Raw genomic sequence first — 23,921 nt, forward strand, 5'->3', positions numbered from 1 at the left:
CTAATGTTGGTGAGGGGCTCAATACCCGAGGGCCCTCAGAAACCTGGAACTAGTCCTGCAAGCATATTCTTATCTCTCCTTTCAAACCCAGCTCCAAAATAAATGAACCTACAGCTCATGGATGGAATTCATAGTTTTAACATTGAGGCAGATCATCATTGAAAATGTAGTGAAGAAATACCCCTCTTCTCTGTAGAAAAGCATCTCAGACCTATAGTACTGATTCACTAATAGGCAAAAACCCTTGTGGTTTAAGAACATACCTATAGCCAACAGATATTTCTATCAAACTTTAAAAAACAGGGAAATTGGGCAGCTATAGTGAATGCACCAGGGGAGCAGGAGCCCTGTCCTCCTCAGACATATTGTACTGCCCTATAAATTTGTCAAAATGCAAACACAATTTGGGTTGGTCTTTCAGTCCAATCCACTTCCTTTGGAGCTTGGAAGAATTCGGTAACATATGCCTCTGAGCATATGGAGAGTGGTGGCAACACCTGTCATCTCCAAAGATGGAGAATTACATTTTTTGTTTGTTCTTACTTTGCTTCTTTCCTGTGTTACTATTTTTTCTACAGAGAATCTAATCTAGAAATTTTTTATTTCCCTCATTATTCATCCTAGAAAACTGTTGTCAAATTTATTTTTATTAATTTTAAAGCCTTTTTATTAGTCAATGTCATATGATGGTGAAGATAGCCTTTTGTCTTTCAAATTGGAGGTTATGTTCTATATCTATTTTGGGTGCATTAACAGTTGAATCTGAAACTGCAGTTTGATGTAAAATCAGACTGATTACAATATGTTGCTACTTAAGCAATGACTCCAGCAGTTGGAAAAAAACAAACGCCTGCCCAAGATGCATGTTTTCAGCCTGCTATATTTAAACTACTTCATTTAAGGAAAGGTGGGCATGGTCAATTAAAAACATAGTGCACACCTAGAAATTTGCTAGAATATATTTCACCTCCCATTGTTTTATCTTGAGCAAACTGAGAAGCTCCTCATGTCCGCTAGAGACTATTCTGCAGAATAGTCAGAGCTAATATTCCACATTTTTTGGAGTTTTTTGGTGTATATTTTGCAAAATGTTGCTGTGCTTCACATATTCACAAAAGCAGAAGGAAAAGAAAATGATTTACTATAGGAAACTAAAATTGCAAAAGAAATCAAGCATATTTAAGTGACTATCTGAACTATTATCAACTGTACCTTAATATTGTTGCTTCCTTTCTGCTAAAACAAGATCAGCATAGCACATGTCTTATTTCTATTATCTGGGCTGACTGCAGGTGTTGCCACCACTCCCCATATGCTCAGAGGCACGTTACCAAATTGAGTTCAATGGGATTTAGTCCAAAACGGGTCTGGTTTTTTTTTCCTTTTTACACTTTGAACTCTCAATTCTCTCGACTGTTTTGTGTATTGCCATGAAAATTTAGAGGGTTGTTAAGCAAGCGGTTCTGAGTTCAGGACTATAAGTTTTGTAAGGTTTTGTTTTGAAATGAGCTTATGGGAAGCATCAGAGTGGCATGGGGAATATTTTCAATTTAACATTGTGGAATGCAAAAAACCCACGCTGCCTATAATATAACTCTTGTGGCTGTATAATTAATAATTGGGAAAGGCACCTGCTGATTTGCTTTGAGTTACATTTTAGGCAAAACTTCACCCTTGCAGCCCAGGGAAGGTTGGCAGACGTACAAATTTGCTATAAATAACAGTGAGAAGTACGGACAACTTCCCAGACTGAATTCATTATACTAGCTTAATTTAAGGACAGTTAACCACAAGATAAGTCTTTGGCAGCAAATATTTTTATTAAAAATGAAAAAACCTACAAAATAATTTTTACACATTTGTAAAATTGGCCATTCTCTCCCTAGTCCAGCATATGGGTAGACTGATCCACAGCTTACTGTTTTTGCCAGCACAGTAAGCTACATACTGCTAATACTGTCGCAGTTAAATCATAATCCACACATTATTCAAGGAGAATCATGTAGTTCCTTCACTGTATTCTGTCCCTTGCATTCTTCTTGTTCGGAGACAGAGCAAGTGTAAGCAACACGGCATCAGCTTTCAACATTCTAGAAATAAGGTAACTGCTGAAAGAAGCTAAAAATTAGTTATTATAACAAAGACACATAAACTTTATTTGGTAGCCAATATAGATTGTCAGTAGATTATCAATGCTGAACAGGTTAGGCTTAGAGAAGTTACGCAGATAGCCAGAAATACCAGTACCCAGAAATGTGAAGTGAGATTTTGTTATTTAAACAGTGAAAAAAGTGAATTTGCTAGCCCTTTAAGAAAAAGTTCAGTGAACTGAAGGAAGTGTATGTGCATTAGGCATGACTTCCTATTAAGAATCTTGTTACTTTTAAAGCATATACAATTTAGAGCACCAGCAAAACATGGAAAGTATCATTTAGAGCAATGCCTATACTTGCAGATTCTACTTTGCTTTCACCCTGAGAGAAGTTATGGAAAAAGTATTATGGGTAAGGTGTTTAAAAATATCAATATCTACATAGTTCACCAACAGAAATAAAAAGTTCCTTCAAATTATTAATAGTGCACAAGTCATAAAAGTGTAAGTAGCATTTTCTTCCTTCTTGAAACAATCTTATTCACTCCTTTTGTTTCAACTAGGGGCATCATTTCACGCTATTGAATGTGCAGTATTCAGCTGAAAGTCTAACATAATTAATATAAATGAAATAAAAAAGGTCATTTTATTTTTGGAAGCATTCAAAGAGACAGCAATTGGGTCAATAGATCTAACACATTTTACTGTTTCCTTCTTAAAGAGATGTGTCTGAGCTGTTTTTCAGCCCAAAGAGAAGTTAGGTATACTGAATCATAATCACAGTTACAAATTTACCAACATCAGTGAAAAGTATATTCACCCACTGAGGCAGCCTTCTTCTCATTCACGAGTCTCAAAATCAACTATTGTGTAGCTGGAACATTGTATGCATGAACTCCTTTGTCTTTATTTGACCTTCGTAACTTAGATATACTAGCTGATATTAGCGATGTTTGCATTTTGAATATAACAACTGATTTCACAAGGGCCAAAAAGGCTAGGAACCTTAATTACTTGCTTCTTGTGTTGGTGGTGATATCGAGGTAGCTCATGCCTACCCCATTGTTTCACGGCAGCCACCTGAACAAGTTCCTCGACTGAGCTTTGACATTCTTTGTTTGGGTGATCTGATCCACAGAGAAACAGACACCCCATGGCAAAATAAAGTTACAAATGATGTCCCTGATACTAGAGGAAGGCAGCTTTGTTAGCAAACTGAGGGAAAGAGGATTAGTTCTTTATCTCTTGCCCACCTAAATGACTCAAAGGGAAGAGACCCGTCATAGTAAGGTGACGCAAACCTCCTGCTTTATTAACCATACCCATGGTTTATGCCCTGGTTCTTTCAAGGATGTGTGACACTAAGCCTTTAGATTGGCTGCTGAAAAGGTCTTTTTTGCCTTTTCTACACCTTCCTCTCAATGTGGTTTGCATCTTTAACTTGAGTTTTACCATGGTGGAAGTGGTGGGGAATATCATTAATTATTTTTTTAGCTTCTAAGGCAGAAATTCCTTTCGATTTGTGCATTACAGTAGGTCCCCGCTTCCCGGCGCTTCGCTTCCCGGTGTTCTGCTAATGCGGCGGCTTTCATTCCCCATTTTAAAGCTGACTTTTGTGCTTTTGTGGCATTTTGGCGCGATGCGCCCCATTATACTCAATGGGGTTCTGCTTTACGGCGATTTCCGCTTTACGGTGGGGGTCCGGTACAGAACCTGCCATATAAGTGGGGCCCTCCTGTATAGTTTATTCTTAATATAGTGCAAGGAAACTTTCATTTAGGATCTCCTTGAGCTATGAAAGCTTTTTGGTCCCATAATTTATGTTGCTCAGTGCAAGAAAAGCAAACCTAAATCCAGAGCTTTGCTCTTCAGTTATTTGTTTTTAATGGGATGGGGGAGAGGTGAGGAAGCACAGAGTCTGACAATGATGGTGCTGCATTAACCGAGTCTTCGATCTCGTTTAAGAATGGCAGCAACTTTCCAGGCAGCAATACACTGGGAGAGCTGGATTTCTTCTGGAAATGCATCCTCTAGCTCCTCTGGCATGTTGCTCCCTTTCCTTTCGAGGTATGAAATAAATGTATGTTTAAGGCTGGAAAAGAGAAACAGTGAGAACAAGTATGATCAGCTACTCTGCTGTATATGGATGCAATCCATGTTTACTCAGAAGTAAGCTCCATTGGGTTCAATAGGACTTACTTCCAGTTAAGTGTGCATTGGATTGCAGCCTATGGCATTTTTCACCAGCACAAGAGAGCTAAATTCAAGTGATGAACAAAATACACCAATGCACAAAGGACTTAGACTGGATTTGACAGGCTCTTACCTCCATATAGGTTTGAACTCTTCCACAGCTTTAGCATGTTTCAGCTTCAGGACGATCATTTCATGCAACTCTTGGAGGAAGGACTCCAGCCCAGCCTGCATGAGGAAAGCATTGAGGAGTTTTGTGTTCCCTGCAGTGAGCTCATCTTTATAGGATGTGCTGACCTCTGCAAAGGGATCCTGGAAGGTACATGGCAAGGAAGGGAGACACAGTAGCATTATTAGAGGATGAAGGAAGTAGAGTGACACAAAACATCAAGTTATCCCACCCCTTCCCCGCTTCATCCTTCCTACCCTTTTCAGATGCAGCAGCTGTTCAGATTTATGGCTTGAAAGGAGTTGCCACAGTGCAATGATGTGCTCTAGGTTGCATCGGCTTAGTGCCTGTAAGAAACATACAAACATTTAACCATTTTAAAAAGATTATTTTAGTTCAGAACCAGGTTTACAACAGCAGTAAAAATCAGACAAAATAGCTAAATATTTGTTTAGAAGAAATGTAAATATAAGCATTTATTTACATGAATATTCTCTAGAGACAATAAGTGGCAATGTGTACAATTTTCTTTAAAAAGCTTTAGCTTTACGTTCGTTTTCACTGAAAACAAAAATGCCCATTAGTTTAATGTTTTGTATTTTTATTTAAATTTTGTGTGTAGCATAACTGATTTTATCTATGCCAAGTAAAAAACCCAACATTCCCATCTATGACATTTCAAGGATGGCACAGCATCTTTTGGAGCAATAGAATGTCTTGGACCAAATTTGCTGTCCTGAGTGGAACTGTGGACCTCTGGAGAAAATGGGGGGGGATGATACCTCATTTGGCCTGGGGAACGCAAAGCAGTCATCACTTTTAGCCTAGCCTGTTCTACTCTTTCACCCTCTAGAGATGAGGTGGGGTCCCAATCCCCTGCACTCACCTTCAGCACATGACCACTTGTCTGACTACCCATTTGCAGAATATTTTCAACATAATTGGTCAAAGTCATCTCTGGGCTTCCTCCAGCCATGGCCAGGAATCCTAAGGTTATTTCGGTGACAGACAGAGCTTCACAGATGTCACTGTAAGACAGCAACTCCCCACTGATCATGCTAACTGTGGCATTTGGAAGGGAGCTCTGTAATTCAAGGAGATAAAAACTAATCAGCATTCATCACTGTTGCTGCCCTTTGCTGTAAAGAAAAGACAAGCGTGCCTGGCAGGTATTCCTTCAGGATAGCAAAACAAAACAAAACAAAACAAAACCATACACATTCAATGCAGACTGTGGTAAACATTGTGTCCGGTGTCTATATCCCACTCCTTTACAATAACGAAGAATGATAGAAGCTGTTTGCCAGGCCTAAACTCCTCTGGGCAAGTACAGTAACTTAGACAGCCACCTAGGCACACACATACAAGGAAGAATCCTGCTGAACTTCAAAGGGCTACCAACAAGCACAAAATCAGGCAGTGTGCAGCAAGGAGCTAATCCTAATTTTAAATTAGGATTAACTAATTATAACAAAGAGCCAGTGTGGTGTAGTGGTTAAGGTGCTGGACTACGACCTGGGAGACCAGGGTTCAAATCCCCACACAGCCATGAAGCTCCCTTGGTGACCTTGGGCCAGTCACTGCCTCTGAGCCTCAGAGGAAGGCAATGGTAAACCCCCTCTGAATACCGCTTACCATGAAAACCCTATTCGTAGGGTCGCCATAAGTCGGAATCGACTTGAAGGCAGTCCATTTCCATTTTCAATTATAACAAAGTTTTACTGGAATGTAATTTTTTTTACTGTAAAATTTTACTGGAATGTAAAATTATAACAGAACTTTTCTGGGATGCATCCAGTGACTTCTTTGTATTCTCTTTCTCCCCATCTTAGACGCTTACCTGGCTCAGCTTGCTCTTGATATCACCGAAGATATGCTCATAATTTTGGTCATGCCTGTACATCAGAGTGGGTATGCCCTGTTAGGGAAGAGAGCACACACGCGCCAGTGAGTGGACCTTTGCAATAATCCTCTCTGGGTTAAGAGATTGATCTCACAGGCACCAGGAAAACTAAGTAGCAGCATCGAGCATTGTGCTTGTATGATACACACCGTCAATGTGATGAAAGGCTTCCCTTGTAGGAATCTGTTTGTGACCTGCTGTTCGATTTTTTCCAGGTCAAATTCCTGGTGAGTCTCCCCTCCTTTCTCCATGCTATATTGGCAGTTTGACAGAATTAGTGGGATCAAATCCCTCTCCACCTCGTAAATGATCACATGCAGATCTGTCACTTCTGCAGGGCTCACAGAGTATCTGTTGAGAAGAAAAGGGAGAGACCAAAAATGAGAAATCCTACCCCACTGCTGATCTGGCAACAAATAAGGTCACTTGGCAACTGCAGGAAGTAGTGGGGATACTAGTCAGACACACACCTGTTGGCATCTGTTGTATATTTTTCTGTGCTGTACACAAAGTCATTGTGCAATCCAATGAGGTAACTGGCCAAGGCAGTGGAACATAGGCCTAGACCCCGCCGGCGAGGCAGAAGGATCTCAAAGTCACTCTGCAAGGTGAGGTCTGTATCACAATAACCTTTGGGGAGTTTAATTTCACCTGCAGTGGGAAAAGGAAACATTAGTGAGCAGCAGGACCCAATTTCTCATGATCACTTGTTTGTCACCAAGGAGGTAAGCCTTGCTGCTACATTGTATGCCTCAGCACATTGACTTCAAAACTCCATTTTGTCCTGGAAAATGGTAAGCCAAGCAAAGCTTTGGGAATGTGGACAAAGATAATCTTCAGTCCGTTCACTGACTGACTCTTGACAATGATGCAGAGAGGCACGAGAACTGAAAATGAAAAACGTTCCTCTCTGCCCTGTCTCTAAGTCAAGCAAGCCATCTAAGCCGTGTCCACTATTTGGCCATTTTAGAGCCCTGACGGAAGATGGTTTACTGGTGCTTGAGGCATGAAACATCTGGTAAACACATTAGAGTCAGCCACCAACATCAACTAGCATTAATCAAGGATAGGATTCTCCACCCAAAGTTACACAAGAGTCTCTCAAGCTCTATCCACACTGTCTCTCTCTCTTTTGGAACTTGCCAGGTATGGTGGGAAAACCTTTAATGTAGATGCAGCTGCTTCTCTTTGATTTAGGAAAATCTGTCCCTTAGATGAGCAAACCTATAAGAGCTTTCTACTAAGCCTTCAGTGTACAATCTTAATCTGCACAAGCCTGGCCTTTTAGTTGTGATCAATCCAGGTCATTCCTCTAGTTAGTTTGACCTCACCTCCTTCCTCCAGTGTTCTCTCCCTTATCGCAGTTTTAATTAATTTTATATAAATGTGGTTTTTTAGGGCTCCAAGAGAGGAACACATGCCATAAGGGGCCCAAGATGATCTATAAGGCCTCAGCCTGCCTTCAGTCTCCCATAGATTGCCTTCTTCCTGGTTTGATGACAATAAGGCAACTTTTAACGTTAAAAGCCAGGATGTCCGACTTTCAAGAAATCATAAGGGATAGCACCAACAACTGCTACCACCTCTGTGTCTGAAGGTCAAAGAAAACTCCTGATTATTACATCCCTCTGGAGAGTCTCTCTCCCTCCTCCTGTCCTGGAAGGAACAGTTTGTTCTTATCTTCTTCATGGATGACAAGAGGTCTCCAAGCGGGTAGTGTAGCTCCCCCTGCAGCTCAGAGACAGGAAATGCTTCAGCAAATACTTTTGTTCCTCCCCTCTGGTTGAGGCTCAGTTCGTTTCTTGGAAAAGCTTTAGAGAGCAGCCTCAACAGAAAAACTCAAGGATCAAACATAGTTCGTGAAAAAGAGAACACTCATCCATGGAGCCAAACATGTTAGGAATAAGGTCAACTGACCATTGATAGAGTAGAAAGGAGAAAGGAGTCATGGCACTCCCTAATTCAGTCCCAGCCACCAGAAAAAAAATACAGAGACTCACAAATTACTGTAAGGGTGGGCCTTGGAGACCTCTTGTCATCCATGAAGAAACACGTTTACAGTAAGAACGAACTGTTCCTTCTCTCATGGATGAGAGGTTTCCAAGCGGGATGTACTGAAGCTGCAAACCTAGGGTGGGACAATGGTAGGCCCAGAGGAGGGTAAGACCTGTTGCAGAACTCTGTGGCCAAATGATGCCTCTACCAAGGTGTATAGATCAATTCTGTAGTGCCTGGTGAAGGTACTGGGAGTGGACCAAGTCACTGCTTTACAGATACCTAGTATCAGAGCTTTTGTGGAAAGAACTGCTGATGTAACGGCAGACCTAGTGGAGTGTGCTGTAATGTGCAGTGGTAATTGCAAGTGTAGGGATTCATATGCTAAGGAAATGCAAGCTTTGATCCAACAAGCTAGGGTTGAATTGATAATTTTTTTCCCCATAGTGGCAGGATGGAAGGACACAAATAGGGACTTGGATCACCTAAATGGTTTGGTTCTATTAATATACACCTTCAGTGACATCTAACGTCTAATGAGTGGCACGCCTTCTCTTTGGTGTGGGAAGGGTTAGGACAGAAAGAAGGCATAATTATTTCCTGTTGCCTGTGGAAGGCTGTGTTTACTGTGGTGACAAAGGCTGGGTTAGTGCGTAGCACCACCCTGTCTTTGTGGAAAATACATAGGTGCTTTTCAACAGATAGGGCCTGAAGCTCAGACACCCTATGTGCTGTCATAATAGCCACTAGAACTGTATTGAAGGAAAGAATTCTTATAGGGACTGACCCCAAAGATTCAAAGGAGGTTAGCATTGTGATAACATTTGAGGGCCAGATCTGACCTGTGCCTCCTGCTTTCCTGTGTGATGGAAAGAAACAATGAGGTAATGAGGCCTTGGTAACTCTTAGGCCAGAGGGACGTATGGAGACTCAGGCCAGCCAATGACTCGAGTACGGCCGAGGTAAACATAGAGAGCCCCTCACACAACTAATAAATGCCCAGTCTTCTCCACAGGATGAGCTAGATTGGAATGAAATGAATTGGGACAAAAGGACCATGAAAACAGCATGGCTAGATGCACTGGAGATGCTTATTGTTTCCAGCAAACATGGCTGACAGGCCAAGATGTCTGACTAGCACCACCTCATACAGTCACCTAGTAGAATTGAAATTCCTATTTGTAGAGGAAACCAGTTGCAAGATTAAACAACCTGCTTAATTGCAAAATGAAAGAAATATCTCAGAGACTATTGCTCCCAGAAACCAATCAGGAGGAGTTGTTTGGCAGAAAAAGAAGAATCTTGCACCCTCATGGAATCCATAAGTTGCTTCATAACCTTACCATTATCTTAGGGCCACCCTGTAGTTACACAGAGAGAGAGCCAACAGCTTGGGTAGCCTTACTATTGTCTTACGGCTACCCTGTAGTTATGCAGGGAGGAAGCCAGCAGCTTGGCTGCGTCGAAAAAAATAGGCAAATACATAGAAGATAAGGCCAGCAATGGTCACCAGTCACGATGAAGACAATGAACATGTTCTGACTGCCTAAACAGGGACAAAATGCTTTGAACCTCTAGCCACACGAAACAGCAGGAGCCCGCTGCTGTACTTATGTCCTGTCTGTGAGCCTCCCCTGGACATATGGGGCTGCTGGAGAGTCAGGCACAGGAAGTAAATACTGGAGAGTCAGCCACAGGAAATAAATACCCAGGGACCTATTCTGACTAAGTACCTGTGCAGTAACCAGTCCAGAGAACTACCTGTCAAAAGAAAAACAGTAAAATCAAAAAAGATTTATTTAACCACCGAAATGCTTAATTGCAGGTAAGAAAGCTGAATATCCATACGAATATGCCAACGTGTGTAACTTTGAGTCAAATTACACAAACTGAACAGTGAAGTAGGTCTTGCCAAAGGCTAAATTGTTTTGATAAATTTAATATTTAAACTGTTATAAGTCACCCAGGGACCTGCAAATGAAAGTCAGGAGTTGACTGACCACCACCTTTCAGGAGAACTGCACCTCAGCACATATATGCCAATGTGAGTAACCTTGAGTCTAGTTACACAAAATGAAACCAAGTAAGCCTCACCAAATGCTAGATGGAATTTTAAACTGTCTTAAGTCGTCCAGGAGCCTGCTGGTGAAGGGAAGACTTAACCGAGCAGTCAGCTTAATTTACGTTTACCTAGGATGATAAGGGAACCCTTAGCACTTCCAAGGAAGTCACTGAATAAATCCAAAATTCACACAGACAGTTATGAAGGGCTGCAAAAATTTACACATACGTTTATGAAGGGCTGCAACTGTTCACAGGAACAGACTGGGGCTTCAAACTGCAGCGCATGATGCAATTCATATACCTTCACTACACAGGCCCCTAGAGGAGCCACCAGGTTATTCTACTATTGCCTCTGAAGATAGCCTGCTGCTGTTCAGGCCTTGGGAGAACTGGAGCTTTGAGCTGAGGGTCATGAGGCAATCCATATGCCTTTACTACCGTGAGGTCCCCTAGAGGAGCCACCAAGTTGCTCTGTTGCCTTTAGAAATGGCCTGCTGCTGTTCAGGCCTAGGGAGAACTGGAGCTTTGAGCTGATGCTCATGAGGCAATCCGTATGCCTTCACTACACTGAGGCCCCCTAGAGGAGTTGCCACATTATTCTACTGTTGCCCTGAAAACGGCCTGCTGCTGTTCAGGCCTAGGGAAAAAGGGAATCAGGTCTTCTTAGAAATATTGAACCTGCTGTTCTAGTGCCTCTCATAAAGAGAGGTAGAAAAGCTTTTCCAGCTGAGGACTATGACATCTCTGCCCAACGGTTTTGAATGGAAAGCTAGGCCCTTCCCACAGTCGCTAGACATACTAGGATCAAGTGGGAACAGAGGTACCATAAAAAGGCGGAAAAAAACTCCTTAGCAAAGGACCATGCCATATCCTTGCCCAAGGGCTCTGAATGGAAAGCTAGGGCCTTTCCACCATCACTGGACAGACTAGGACCATAAAAATGGCAGAAAACCTCAGCAGAGGCCTACACCGTATCTCTGCCCAAGGATTCTGAGTAGCAAAGCTAGGCCCTTTCCTCAGGGTTCTGAGTGGAAAAGCAAAGCCCTTTCCACAGTCATGGGACAGGCTAGGACCAAAAATGCAGCGGAGAGTGATAAAGAGCTGCCCGTTTCTCTCACCACAAGCAGTGTCCACACCAGACATTGCTGCTCTGGTGCAATTTCTGAGAAGGAATACTTGGAAGGCCCAAGTTTGGCTGCCTTGCTTACCTTAGGGCCTGTGGTGACCAACTACTGTGCACACAAGGTGAAGCCCAAACTGCAGGTCAACATTCCTCCTAGTGGAATTCTTTGACACGGGCTGTGAAATATATGGAACAGATGGCCACTGAGATAGCTGCAGCTGTGTATCACTGTGCTGTGCCTCAATGATATCCATAAAAACAGCCCAGGATGGCTCAGCCATGGTTACAGGCATACAGTGAAGGGGAGCGGCATCAGGCATTATATGGATAGATTCCTGATTAATCAACACACATACAGGTAGAAGGGTGTGGTGGATTAGCTAAGCCAAAAACAACTGCATACAGTAGAGGGGAGCAGTTTGACCTCTAAATGCAGCCAAGGGCAAAAAAAGCAAGAACAAAAATCATCGCACACAGTAGAGGAGAGAGGTTTGAGCTCTAAAAGCAGCCAGGAGCAAAAATCACCACACCTCATGCGAAAAAAGTTGGGCAGCAAGACCTGTTGGGCTGTTGCTGGGGGGGGTTAGGAACCTGTTGCAACTGGCCGGATCTGTGGCTGCTGTTCTACAACTGAAGCATGGCTGGATTGGCCATTCCCCATTACTACCACCTCCAGAGGATGAGGGTTCTTGCTCCCTATACACACTTGGCATTAAATATGGGGGTGTCTGGAAAATGCAGTTCGTCAGGTGTAGCAGCTTCACTGTGCTCCAAAATGGTGGGTGCTGCCGCTCTGCTGTGCTCAGAAATGGTGGGCACTGCCTCAGAAATGGCGGGCTGCTCCGAACAGATGGGTGCTGCCGCTCCGCTCCTTCCTGTAGAGGTGAGCACTGGTGCTTTCCTTAACCACAAAGATCTTAGTGCCACCTCTGTGGACTTACCAACCGGGGATAGCGCAGAGCCCCTTGATGAAGTCCCCTCAGTGGGATCATCAGCATCCAGTTTTGGTGCCTGCTGCAGAATGGTGTGAATCTATAGCAGCTAGGTGCTGAGCACGGTCCCGCTGAGCACTGCCCAAGACTCTTAAAATGCCTATTCTCTGAAGGCTGCTTGCGGCTGGGTGCTCATCACGGCTATCGCCGAGTGCTGTCCAAGGCTCTTTAAAATGTTTCTTCTTCACTGATTGCCCCTTTGTTTTATCCATGTCAAAGCAGGAATAAAGGAGAGCTGACATAAGGTGAGCAAAGGGAATCTGACAGGGTTTCTTTTTTTTTTTAGAACGACAAATAGAGGTAAGTATGAAGGGAGGAAAGAGAAACATATAAAATAGAAAAATAGATAACCCTCAGTGAGGAGAAAAACAGATAGTCTCAGTGAGGACAGAGAAATCAAAGAGGATGTACTCCGAGCTGAGACAGGAAACAAACTGAGCCTCAACAAGTGGGGAGGAGCAAAAGTATTTGCTGAAGCATTTCCTGTCTCTGAGCTGTAGGGGGAGCTACACTACCCGCTTGGAGACCTCTGTCATCCATGAGAGAATAGGGAATATCTGCAGTTTGGTTCCTCTTTTTCTCTCTCACAGACATTAAGTCCTTCCTATCTCACCACTTTGATTTAACTCCAGCGCCAGTCCCACCCAGTCACTGTGTTTAGCCAAGACTTCTATCTAAAGATAGAGCCTTCTATCTAAACACAAATGGCTTGTGTTGTCTTATGAGTATTAACGTGGAACAAGTGCTGCAAAGGGAGAGATGGAACAACTTTTTTAGACCTCAAAAGACAAGACTAGAGTGTTTCTTCCAGCATTTAAGAAAAGGGAAGAGGGAAGACGTCTGGCCTACCAACAATAAATACAAACACCTAAGCTTCCATTGGGTGGCCTCAGCTGACCTCTCAATCCTACTATTCTGGCTGAGTAATGGTGTCAAAGAGTCACTCACCACTGGTTTCCAAGGATGATCTCAGCTTGTTCCACACAGCCAGAAATGTTTTTACTGTTTTTCTCATGAGGTTCTTCTTGCCTCCTAGAGAATGCAAGAAACAAACGTATGTGACAGATTCAAGATTGCAAAGTTCGGCATTTCTTTCAAAGAGAACCCTTAACTCACTAAGTTCTGGTTCAGGAAATTAGAATGCCAGAGAATCCCTGATGGTCCAAATAACTCAACATACACAGTGGCCAATCAGATGTCTCTGAGAAGCCCTCAGGCAGGGCACAAAGGTAACAGCCCTTTACTGCTGTACATCTCTAGCTTCTGGGTCAGAAGGTCCCATTTCACTAGCATGCCTAATAGAAGATAGATCTATCTATGACTATGAATGTCTCATTCAAAGCCATCTAAAGCCAGTGGCCACCACCACATGTTGTTGCAGTGAATCTTATAAGTTGATTGAGATGAAGAACTTATACAAACATAAGCAAGTCTACCTGCTGGTGAGATGCTGGATGCTGGATTCAGACTGTTTCCACAGCTAAAACAGATCATGTAAGAGTGTGCTTATCACTTGATCCAGCTTGCATTAAACACTTCTAGATCTCACAGATTTCAATGGCAGAGATTTAATGCTTCCACTGAAAACAGAGGGACTTCAAAATGCTTAATTTAAGTTGGATTGTGTCCATTATGTCTACATAAATCATGGTTGCACTTGCCCTAAGGCTGCAGTGTCACAATGAAAAGATAATTAAGAGGGAACAATTTCTCCCAGGAATCCATTCGACTTCATCCTTTTCAGTTTGCAATGACTATAAAAGCATGCACTTTCCATAAGTTCACAAGCTGTCCAGTCGCTGGGGCTGACTTTTAAAAGTGTGCAGCTTTGTGTTAACCACTTGCTGAATGGTGTGCTAACCTGGACCTATGGCATCACAGAGTCTTACCTGAGGGAATGTTGTTGAGGAAATCTTCAATTGTTTGGTATTCCAGCTCTGATATGTTCTGGAATCTTTTCACCAAGTCCTTCTGCAGGGCCAGAATTTGTGGCAAAAACTTCACCAGCCTCAGTTCAGCTTCCTAGAAATGAAGCAGAGTAAGGCAAATCAGTTCAGAGAAGCTGAGAGACTGCAGAATCAGGAGCAGCTTGCCCTTTGGGGTGGAGGTGCAGCAATTGTCTCCTGATTATGGCGTCACTGCTGCTTAGCAGGAGAGAGAAGAACAAAGCAATAGTGAAGGAAGAGTTGTGCACTGGTGGAAGTATCCGACTGGCTCTCGTGGTGCCTTCACCTCACTTGTCCCTGCTGGAAAATGGCAGTGATGCTACTGCCAGGAGGCAATTGCTGAGGCTTTGCCCCACCAGGGCAAGATACCCCTGTGTAGAAGAGTCAGCACTAATGATTGTCAATAAGAGGCAATTAACATATGCAGAGTTCTTCATATCCAGTATTTATAGGTATATCACAAATGGCTTCCTATAGGTCTGATTTCATTACAAAGCAAATTCAGGAAGGCCAAAAGTCCTGCAAGCTTGGAAATAAGCAGGAATCCTGGGCAGTCTCTCTACTAATCACAGCTCTGCACAATTTTATTCATCTCCCTTGGCTTTTAGTCTACATTCCTTTGCCTCTACTGCACCTATTTCTAACCCCACAGTAGTTGCAAAACTATTATGAATTCTGGAAATACTTCCATCAGAATAGAGTTATATATGAAGACTATTTAAGCTAATAATTTATTCTGAGCACAGGTTTGCTTGGTGCAAATGTACTCATGTAAAGCTCCCTTCGCTATACAAGACCTCACATAGTATTTTTGTAACTGTTTAGGACAAAATAAACTGAATGCCATTCTAACCTGTTTCATTTTGCTATAAATATAAACCAAAAATAGTCATAGGACTTCAGGTGCTTCCTAAAGCCAAGGACTAACCTCTCAAGCACTTCCTCTGCCTTGATAGAGGCAAGCAGATACCAGAACTGCTTGCTGAAGAAGATACAAACTCTGGTACAGTGGAAATAATTCAGTTTTGTGTCAATTTCCCCCCTCAATCAAAAGTGAACACCCCCTACTGCTCATCTTACCCACAGGAGAAAAAGCCATGGTGACTCAGTTTCTCCACATCCCCCCCCCCGGTGGAAAGGCAGCTAGTGCGTGTACATGAAAGGGTTAAGCAGCTAGATTGTAGATCACCCAAGCACTGCTAACAATAGAATTTGACCCTTTTCCTTCAGTTCCTCTCAATTTCAGCTACGTAAGTATGAACAACAGCTCATTTAATCCAATTCTGATAGTACTTTGGGAGACAGAGTAGATTTGGGCCTCTGGAAGGCAACACCTCACAGATACAAACACAAAGTTCCCTTGCGCTGTAGCTATGATTTTAATATTTCAAAACACCTGCATCATCTGATGCTCACTGATGTATTTCAGCTTTTGACGAGTAGCTGACAGGAGAGTTTCTGCTCATGAGATCAAAGTCATCACATTCATAAAACAAAGGAAAAGAGAAAGGAAGATGGGAGGCTATGTGTTGGATTATTCCCTTTATTAATTATAAAGAGCAGCTTACACGGGTCCTTCCACTGCAGTTTCTGACTCATATATCCCATAACAGGGCCACTGGCAAAGATCTGGGCATGCTTACCTTTTGCAGAAATTTCCACAAGATGGGCACCATGTCCTTGGCACCTTTCTGCCTAACAACATGCCCCAGGTACTCAACTGACATCCTCTTCCTGCAGCTCCACATCCTAGAACTGTGCACAGCACTGTTGGGCAATTCAGAGAGGAAGATTGCAGGGTCCCCATATATAATTTTCACTATTGGGTTGGAAGAGATTCTCTCATCCTCACTGATTTGTCGATTCAAATCCTGAAGTTTTTTATCCAGAAGCTGCATGGGAAAGTTGGGTGGGTCAGGATTATTACCATAAAAATGCAGTCTCTCTCAAACCACACACACTTTAAGACAAACTGGATACTGGGGTATTAATGCTGATCAAGAAATTGGTGTGGTTGAAACTTTCTTGAATAACTGAATCTGATATTTCCCTTGAAGGTTTTGAATATCTTTGAAAAAGTAAAATGCTCACTTCCTTAGAGCTATGGTGAAAATTGCTAGAATATTATTGATTAAATTTTAATTTAATAAATATGGGCAGGTCTTCATATGTGTGTGATATCAAGGAGTGCTATTTCTGAAGTGGTATTTTGTTTGTCAGATAGGAGTTAATTTGGAATAACAGTTACCATAAATATACCTAAAAGCCAGTTTCCACAGTCCTACTGTAGCATCCCACCAAGAAACTGAATGCCAAGTGAGGCTTTGCAGAGGACAACTGTTTCCAGCAGCTCCCATTCAAGTCTATGCAGTTATCTGGAATACAACTCTGGACACGTTCTGGCCCTCACGCCAGACACTAGGATTGCCAAGGGCAGGTTTAGGCCCATCCAGTGTTGTTCCCAAGTACATGCCTTTACTTTATCCACCATCTTTGGAACAAATTTACCAGCATGTTGCAGCATGAGAATCATATTTTTAGATCAACTTTCTCTTGTGCACCAATAAAAGCATGGATATGGGTAAAGGTAGGGAATATAATGCTTCCTTTATACACGACTGGAGATCTAAAATGCCCTGGCACAATGGTCCTAGGCTCACAAGCCTCTCTTACAGATTTCATAATCGCTATGGGAGCCAAGTAACTGAAAGCATTTGTGAACAAGAAACTTGTTCTGCTTAATGAAGTGGGTGTGATAAGAGTCTGAAGAAATAATGTATTAAACCTATTATGGAGTCCCAGTCAACAAAAGTTGAGAGCACCCACTGTTAGTGATGGTAGGCTAGTTTTAACCTCTGTGGTAACCTTGCCTCAATGTGCAGATCTTTACTTTTCCATTTATATAAGTAAAAGGTAGCTATGGACTTCTAGGTTAGAATATGTATTTATTCTTCATTGGCTTAATGTAATGGTTTGGAATAAATGGAAATTCTTACAGTGAATTTCTCTTCCCAGGGGTGCCTGGATGGCGCCTCTCCCCTGGCGCAACAGGCAGGATCCTATCTTCTAATTACCTCACCCAGGAGGAGGAGCCATCCTGTCCTCCAGACCAACTGGAAGAGCAAGGACGGCCCCCTCGACCCTCAGTGGAAAAACTCTGTGTATCCAAACTCATTAAAAGAAAAAACATCATGGAACTAGGCAGAGAAAAATGACAGAACGTTAGTAAAAATATAGATTAGATAATGCCATGAAATCCCCAGGGAGGTCCTAACTACCTCTCCCACATGTGGGGCGCTCGCAGAATCCACTATGAACTAGCATGAGTAGACTAATGGTACTGGAATGAAGAGGTGGGGGAATGCCCTCCAGGAACCCCTGGGAAGAGAAATTCATGGTAAGAATTTCCATTTGTTCCCCAGTGGTTCCTGGAGGGCATTCAGATTCTTGGGATGTACCAGAGCCCAATGAGCTCCTGGGCGGGATTCTGAGTGCCAAGAAGTCATGCATGAACTACCCTTTGCAACACCCTCCTCCTGAAGGCTCAGTCTGCTGAAGCCCAGGAATCGATTGTATAGTGTTTGGAGAACGTATGCAGTGAGGCCCATTGGCTGCTCAACATATGCCCTCAATTAGGAAACTCCCCTTAAAGGCAGTGGAAGTGGATGCCCCCCTCAATGAATGGGCTGTGAGTCCTCCTGGTGGTGACTTCCCCAGAGTCTGGTAGGCCTGAACGATTGCCTCCTTAAGCCATCTGGAGATGGAAGAAGATGAAACCTTCCTTCCCCTGGTAACCTGCCAAAGGAAACTAACAGAGCCTCTGTTTTCCTGAACCCAGAAGTCCTATCCAAGTAAAAACGGAGGGCTCTGCACACATCCAGCAAATGCCAGGCCCTTTCCTTGGAAGAAGTGGGATTAGGACACAATGATGGGAGAACCACCTCCTGAACCCTATGAAAAACAGAGTTAACTTTAGGAATAAAGGATGGATCTGGCCTCAGGACAACCTTGTCCTGATGAAAAATACATAGCTGTGGATCGGACGACAAGGCTCCCAGTTCTGAGACCCTGCGCTCTGAAATGATAACAATTAGAAAAACTGTCTTGAGTGTCAGGGACTTCTCACATGTAGTCAGTGGCTCAAAAGGGTGTCTCATCAAGGCGGAGAGTGCCCAGTTCAGATTCCATGTAGGAAGTCTATGAATCACTGGAGGATTCCTCTGCCCCGCACCTCTGAGGAAACGTCGACACAAGGGATGTGTGGATAAGGGACGATCCCCCTTGCAACCCAAGATACTGTTAATGGCAACCGCTTGCCGTTTCAAAGTATTGGAGCTGAGCTCTTTGTCCAACCCCGCCTATAAGAAACCCAAGACGTCCACCACTTTCCTAGAGGCTAGGTCCCTTGCATTGGCTCCACACCACTCCACAAACTTTTTCCATGTGGAGCCATAAGTTTTATAGGTGGAAGCCTTCCTAGAGGCCAGAATAGTATCTATTTTTTTTTAAATAATTTTTATTCAAATTTTTCCAAAAACAAACAAAACAAAGTCAAAAAGACATAACAATACAACAACAAAAAATAAAAATAAAATAGTTGACTTCCGATTTGTCGCAGATCAGCTATAAGTATATAATATACATCAAACCTGTCCCTTAATGTATACATACAGAATCCCTTTTCTCCATAAGCTGTCTTAATTAATCGTCAAATCCCAGTATCATCATTTTATTTTGATCTTTCAACAAAAAGTCTAAGAGAGGCTTCCATTCCTTAAGAAATGTATCTGTCGATTTTTCTCTAAGTAAACATGTCAATTTATCCATTTCTACTAAGTCCATTAATTTCAATAGCCATTCTTCCATTGTTGGTGTTGATTCCATTTTCCACTTTTGTGCATATAATAAGCTTGCTGCCGTAATCATATACAATATTATTCTTCCATATTTCTTTTCTATTTGTTTATCCATAAAACCCAATAAAAAAAATTCTGGTTTTGACTGAATATTTATCTTTAGAATTTTTTGCATCTTCCTACCTATCTGTGCCCAAAATGATTTTGCCTTTTTACACAACCACCACATATGATAAAATGATCCTTCTTGTTGTTTACATTTCCAACAAACATTAGAAACATTACTATACATTTTTGACAACTTTTCTGGAGTCATGTACCAACGGTACATCATTTTATAAAAATTTTCTTTAAGATTATAACATAGTGTAAATTTCAAACCTTTTTTCCACATATTTTCCCATTGATCCATTTGTATGTTATAACCAAAATTTTTTGCCCACTTTACCATACACTCTTTTACTTGTTCTTCCTCCATATCCATTTTCAATAAGAGTTTATACATTTTCGCAATTATATTTTCATCATTTGTACACAATCCTATTTCAAAATCAGATTTACTTATTTCAAACCCATACATTTTCTTGTCCATTTTATATCTTTCTAACAATTGTAAATAGGCGAACCATTGAAAACTATATCCTTCCTTTGTCAGTTGTTCTCTCTCTTTCATTATATATTCTCCATGTACATTTTCTAATAGTTCTTGATAAGTTAACCATTTCTCTTTTCCAGCCATTTCTCTTCTATAAAACGCTTCTTGGCTTGAGACACATAATGGTATTTTCGAATAAAACCTTGGTTTATATCTATTCCATATTTTCAACAGAGGACGTCTTATGAAATGATTGTTAAAGTCTACATTTACTTTTACTTTGTCATACCATAGATATCCATGCCATCCCCACTTCAAATTATGACCCTCCAAATCCAATAGTCTTTTATTCCTCAATAAGATCCATTCCTTTATCCAGACTAGACAGCAGGCAGCAAAATAAAGTCTCAGATTTGGTAATCCCAGTCCTCCTCTTTCTTTGGCATCTTGTAGTAGTTTAAATTTAACTCTTGGTTTTTTTCCTTGCCATACAAATTTAGAGGTATCTTTTTGCCATTGTTTAAAAGGTAAATCAGAGGATATTACAGGTATTGTTTGAAACAAAAACATCATTCTCAGTAATACATTCATTTTTATCACAGATATTCTACCCATTAATGACAGTTGTAGTTTATCCCATTTTAGCAAGTCTTTCTTAATCTCTGTCCATAATTTTTCATAATTATTATGAAACAACTTTGAATTTTTATTTGTCATAATGATACCTAAATATTTCAACTTTTTCTCTATTGTAAAATCTGTCTTGTCCATTAACACTTTCTGTTCCCTTAAAGTTAAATTTTTCACCAACATCTTTGTTTTTTGATTGTTAATCTTAAATCCTGCTAACGGTCCAAATTCTTTTAATTTGTCCATCAATACATTAATTCCTTCCAAAGGATTTTCTAGTACAATTATCAAATCATCAGCAAATGCTCTCAATTTATATTCTTCTTTTTTTATCTTTAATCCCGAAATTCTTTTATCTTGCCTTATATCTCTAAGCAGCACTTCTAAGACCAGAATAAATAAAAGGGGAGATAAAGGACATCCCTGTCTTGTACCCTTTTGTATTTCACATGAATCCGTTAAATCTCCGTTAACAATTATCTGAGCCTTCTGAGATGTATAAATCGATCTAATCCATTTTATAAAATTGTCTCCAAAATCCATTTGCTCCAAAACCTGAAACATAAATTTCCAATTCAAATTATCAAATGCTTTTTCAGCATCTAAAAAAATCAAAGCTGCTTGTTTATCATTTCGTTGTTCTAAATATTCCAAAACATTCAAGACATTCCTGACGTTGTCACGTAATTGTCTTTTAGGTAAAAACCCTGATTGATCTTCCTGAATAAATTGTTGCAATATTATTTTCAATCTTTCTGCCAAGATCATTGTAAAAATTTTATAGTCATTATTCAATAGAGATATTGGTCGATAATTTTTTGTTTTAGTTAAATCTTGCTCCTCTTTAGGTATTAATGTTATATTAGCATTTTTCCAACTATCCGGTATCTTTCCCTCTTGCAGAATAAGATTCATTGTAGACTGTAAAGGTAGTAAGAGTTCTTCCTCCAAACATTTATAATACATTGCAGATAACCCATCTGGTCCTGGTGCCTTTCCTAATTTAATTTTGTTTATAGCTTCAGATATCTCTCTTGACGTAATAGGGCCATTAATAGCTTGTCTCTGAAAGTCTGTAATTTTAGGCAAATTCTGTTTAGATATATACTCTTCTATTTTTTCAGATGGAATTTCCTGACATTTGTACAATGTTGAATAATATTGATGAAAAATCTTTTTAATTTTTACATTATCTGTCAACGTCTCATCTCCTTCTTGTATCTTTAAAATAATATTTTTTGATGTTCTTTTCTTAATTTATATGCTAACCATTTCCCAGGTTTATTTGCAAATTCAAAAGTCCTTTGTTTAGCAAAATTTAGTTTTCTTTCAATTTCTCTAACTGTCAGCATTGATACTTGCTTCTGTAACATTTTAATTTGATTTACAATAGAAACTTTAGTTGGATTCTTTTTCAATTCTTCCTCTTTTTGTTTTATTTCTTCCAAAATTAATTGCATTTTCTGTTGTTTCTTTTTTTTTAATTCAGAGTTACATTTAATAAAATATCCCCTCATAAATGCCTTACTTGTATCCCAAACGATATTTTCACTTGTTCCTTTATGTAAATTATGTTCAAAAAACTCTTTTAATTTCTTCTTACATTCTTGTACTACTTTGTCATTCTGTAATAAAGATTCATTTAGTCTCCATCTAAATCCAAGATTTTTCTTTTTTAAAGTTAATATCACAGGGTTATGATCCGAAAAAGTTTTTGGTAATATATCCATTTTAAAAGTATCCTTCGCTAAAATTTTAGACATCCAAATCATATCAATCCTCGAGAATGTTTTGTGTCTTTCTGAGAAATAAGTAAATTCCTTTGCATTATCATTTATATATCTCCAGGTATCCACCAATTCTAAATTTTCCATCAGTTCAAAGCAAATCTTCGGTAATTTACCCTGTGTCTCTTTGATATTTTTTTCAGAAAGCCTATCAATTTTTGGTGAGATTACCCCATTCCAATCACCCATAACACACCAATGGTCATATGAAAACTCTGACAATTTTTCCATAAGTCCTGTGTAAAACCTTGTTTTATCTTCATTGGGGGCATAGATACCCACTATCAAAATGTTTGTACCCTGTAGAGTAATTTCAACCCCCACAAATCTACCACTATCATCCAGTAATACCAATTTAGGAAGCAATTGTGGGTTAATGTAGAGAACAACTCCATTTTTTTTTTTTGGTCCAGCCGAAATAAATTCTTCACCCAAATTTTTACAAATCAAATATTTGGAATCTTTCTTCTTAATATGAGTTTCTTGTAAACAAATTATATCCAATTTTAATTTTTTCAAATAATGAAACACTTTCTTTCTCTTCTGCGCCGTATTGGCTCCATTTATATTCCAAGTTAGATATTTGTAATCCATCTTTAAGCGTGTATTTTAAAATGTGCCTGATGCTCCTTTTAATCCATCATCTTCCTTCCCTTCCTCTGCATATCTTTGTTGACTTTGTTTCCCAGGAATTATATCCATATCTTTGAGTTTATCTTCATCCATGTCTTTTGAAGCTTTTCTCAAGAAGTCCCTTGCTTTTTGAACAGTATTCAATCTATATTTCTGTTGTCTGAATGTAAAGATCACTCCTTCTGGAACATCCCATCTAAATTGAATTTTGCGTTGCTTAAGTTTATCTGTAAGGAAAGCATATTCTTTTCTCTTACGTAAAAGTCTAATAGGAATTTCTTTCATCACCAGTATTTCCTTACCATCAATTTTAAAGGTATTTTTAAAGTGTTGCTGTAATACCATATCTCTGGTCGTCTTCTTTATAAAATGAACAAGCACATCTCTTGGAATTTTATTCATTGTTGCATATCTGGAATTAATTCTATACACTTTGTCTATTTCAAATTCCATCCGATCTTCATTCAAATCCAGAAATTTTACTAGAGCATTAACAATTTTATCTCTGATGTCTTCACCTGTTTCCTCAGGAATTGCACGGAATCTCAAACAATGTTCTTTATTTCTCATTTCAGTCACAGCCATATAATCCAGGTTTTTTTCTAATTCCAGATTTAATATATCTGTTCTATTCTCCAAGATTTGTACCTTTTCTTTAGTGTTTTTTGCATCCTCCTTTATTTGCCCAATTGTCCCTTTGATCTCATCCACTTGTGTTTTAATATAGTCTTTTATATCTGTCAGTTCAGTTTTCATTTCCTGTTTTATATCATTAATCCCTTCCATTATTTTTTGAAACATATCTGGGGGTATAGCCCCTTCCTGTGGATCAGCAGAACCTCTTCGCTCCTGGGCGAGGCCAGAATAGTATCTAGAACCGCCCCTGAAAGCCCCAACTCCTCTAGCCAACTCCGCTCAGCCTCCACGCAGTTAAGCAAAAGAG

At 40.4% G+C, this 23,921-nt stretch overlaps 1 protein-coding gene across 5 annotated transcripts in view; it reads right to left on the reverse strand.

Moving 5' to 3' along the window:
- Positions 1-1,801: 1,801 nt before the first annotated feature.
- RNF213 (ring finger protein 213) overlaps positions 1,802-23,921 on the reverse strand; it is a 231,935-nt gene continuing 209,815 nt past the window's right edge. For 4 of the 5 annotated variants that reach the window (XM_061615791.1, XM_061615789.1, XM_061615790.1 and 1 more), the window contains exons 58-67: positions 16,121-16,369; positions 14,421-14,553; positions 13,480-13,563; positions 6,828-7,008; positions 6,507-6,708; positions 6,295-6,372; positions 5,341-5,538; positions 4,712-4,801; positions 4,419-4,597; positions 1,802-4,184 (exon numbers count right to left, since the gene is read on the reverse strand). In XM_061615791.1, coding sequence (XP_061471775.1) covers positions 4,031-4,184; positions 4,419-4,597; positions 4,712-4,801; positions 5,341-5,538; positions 6,295-6,372; positions 6,507-6,708; positions 6,828-7,008; positions 13,480-13,563; positions 14,421-14,553; positions 16,121-16,369 — 1,548 coding nt within the window. In that variant the 3' untranslated portion in view covers positions 1,802-4,030. Of the gene's footprint in view, positions 4,185-4,418; positions 4,598-4,711; positions 4,802-5,340; positions 5,539-6,294; positions 6,373-6,506; positions 6,709-6,827; positions 7,009-11,624; positions 11,716-13,479; positions 13,564-14,420; positions 14,554-16,120; positions 16,370-23,921 lie in introns of those variants that run through there. The other variant, XR_009761276.1, reaches the window with a different exon arrangement.

The sequence above is a fragment of the Rhineura floridana genome, chromosome 3, assembly GCF_030035675.1.
Source record: "Rhineura floridana isolate rRhiFlo1 chromosome 3, rRhiFlo1.hap2, whole genome shotgun sequence".
Classification (NCBI taxonomy): domain Eukaryota; kingdom Metazoa; phylum Chordata; class Lepidosauria; order Squamata; family Rhineuridae; genus Rhineura; species Rhineura floridana.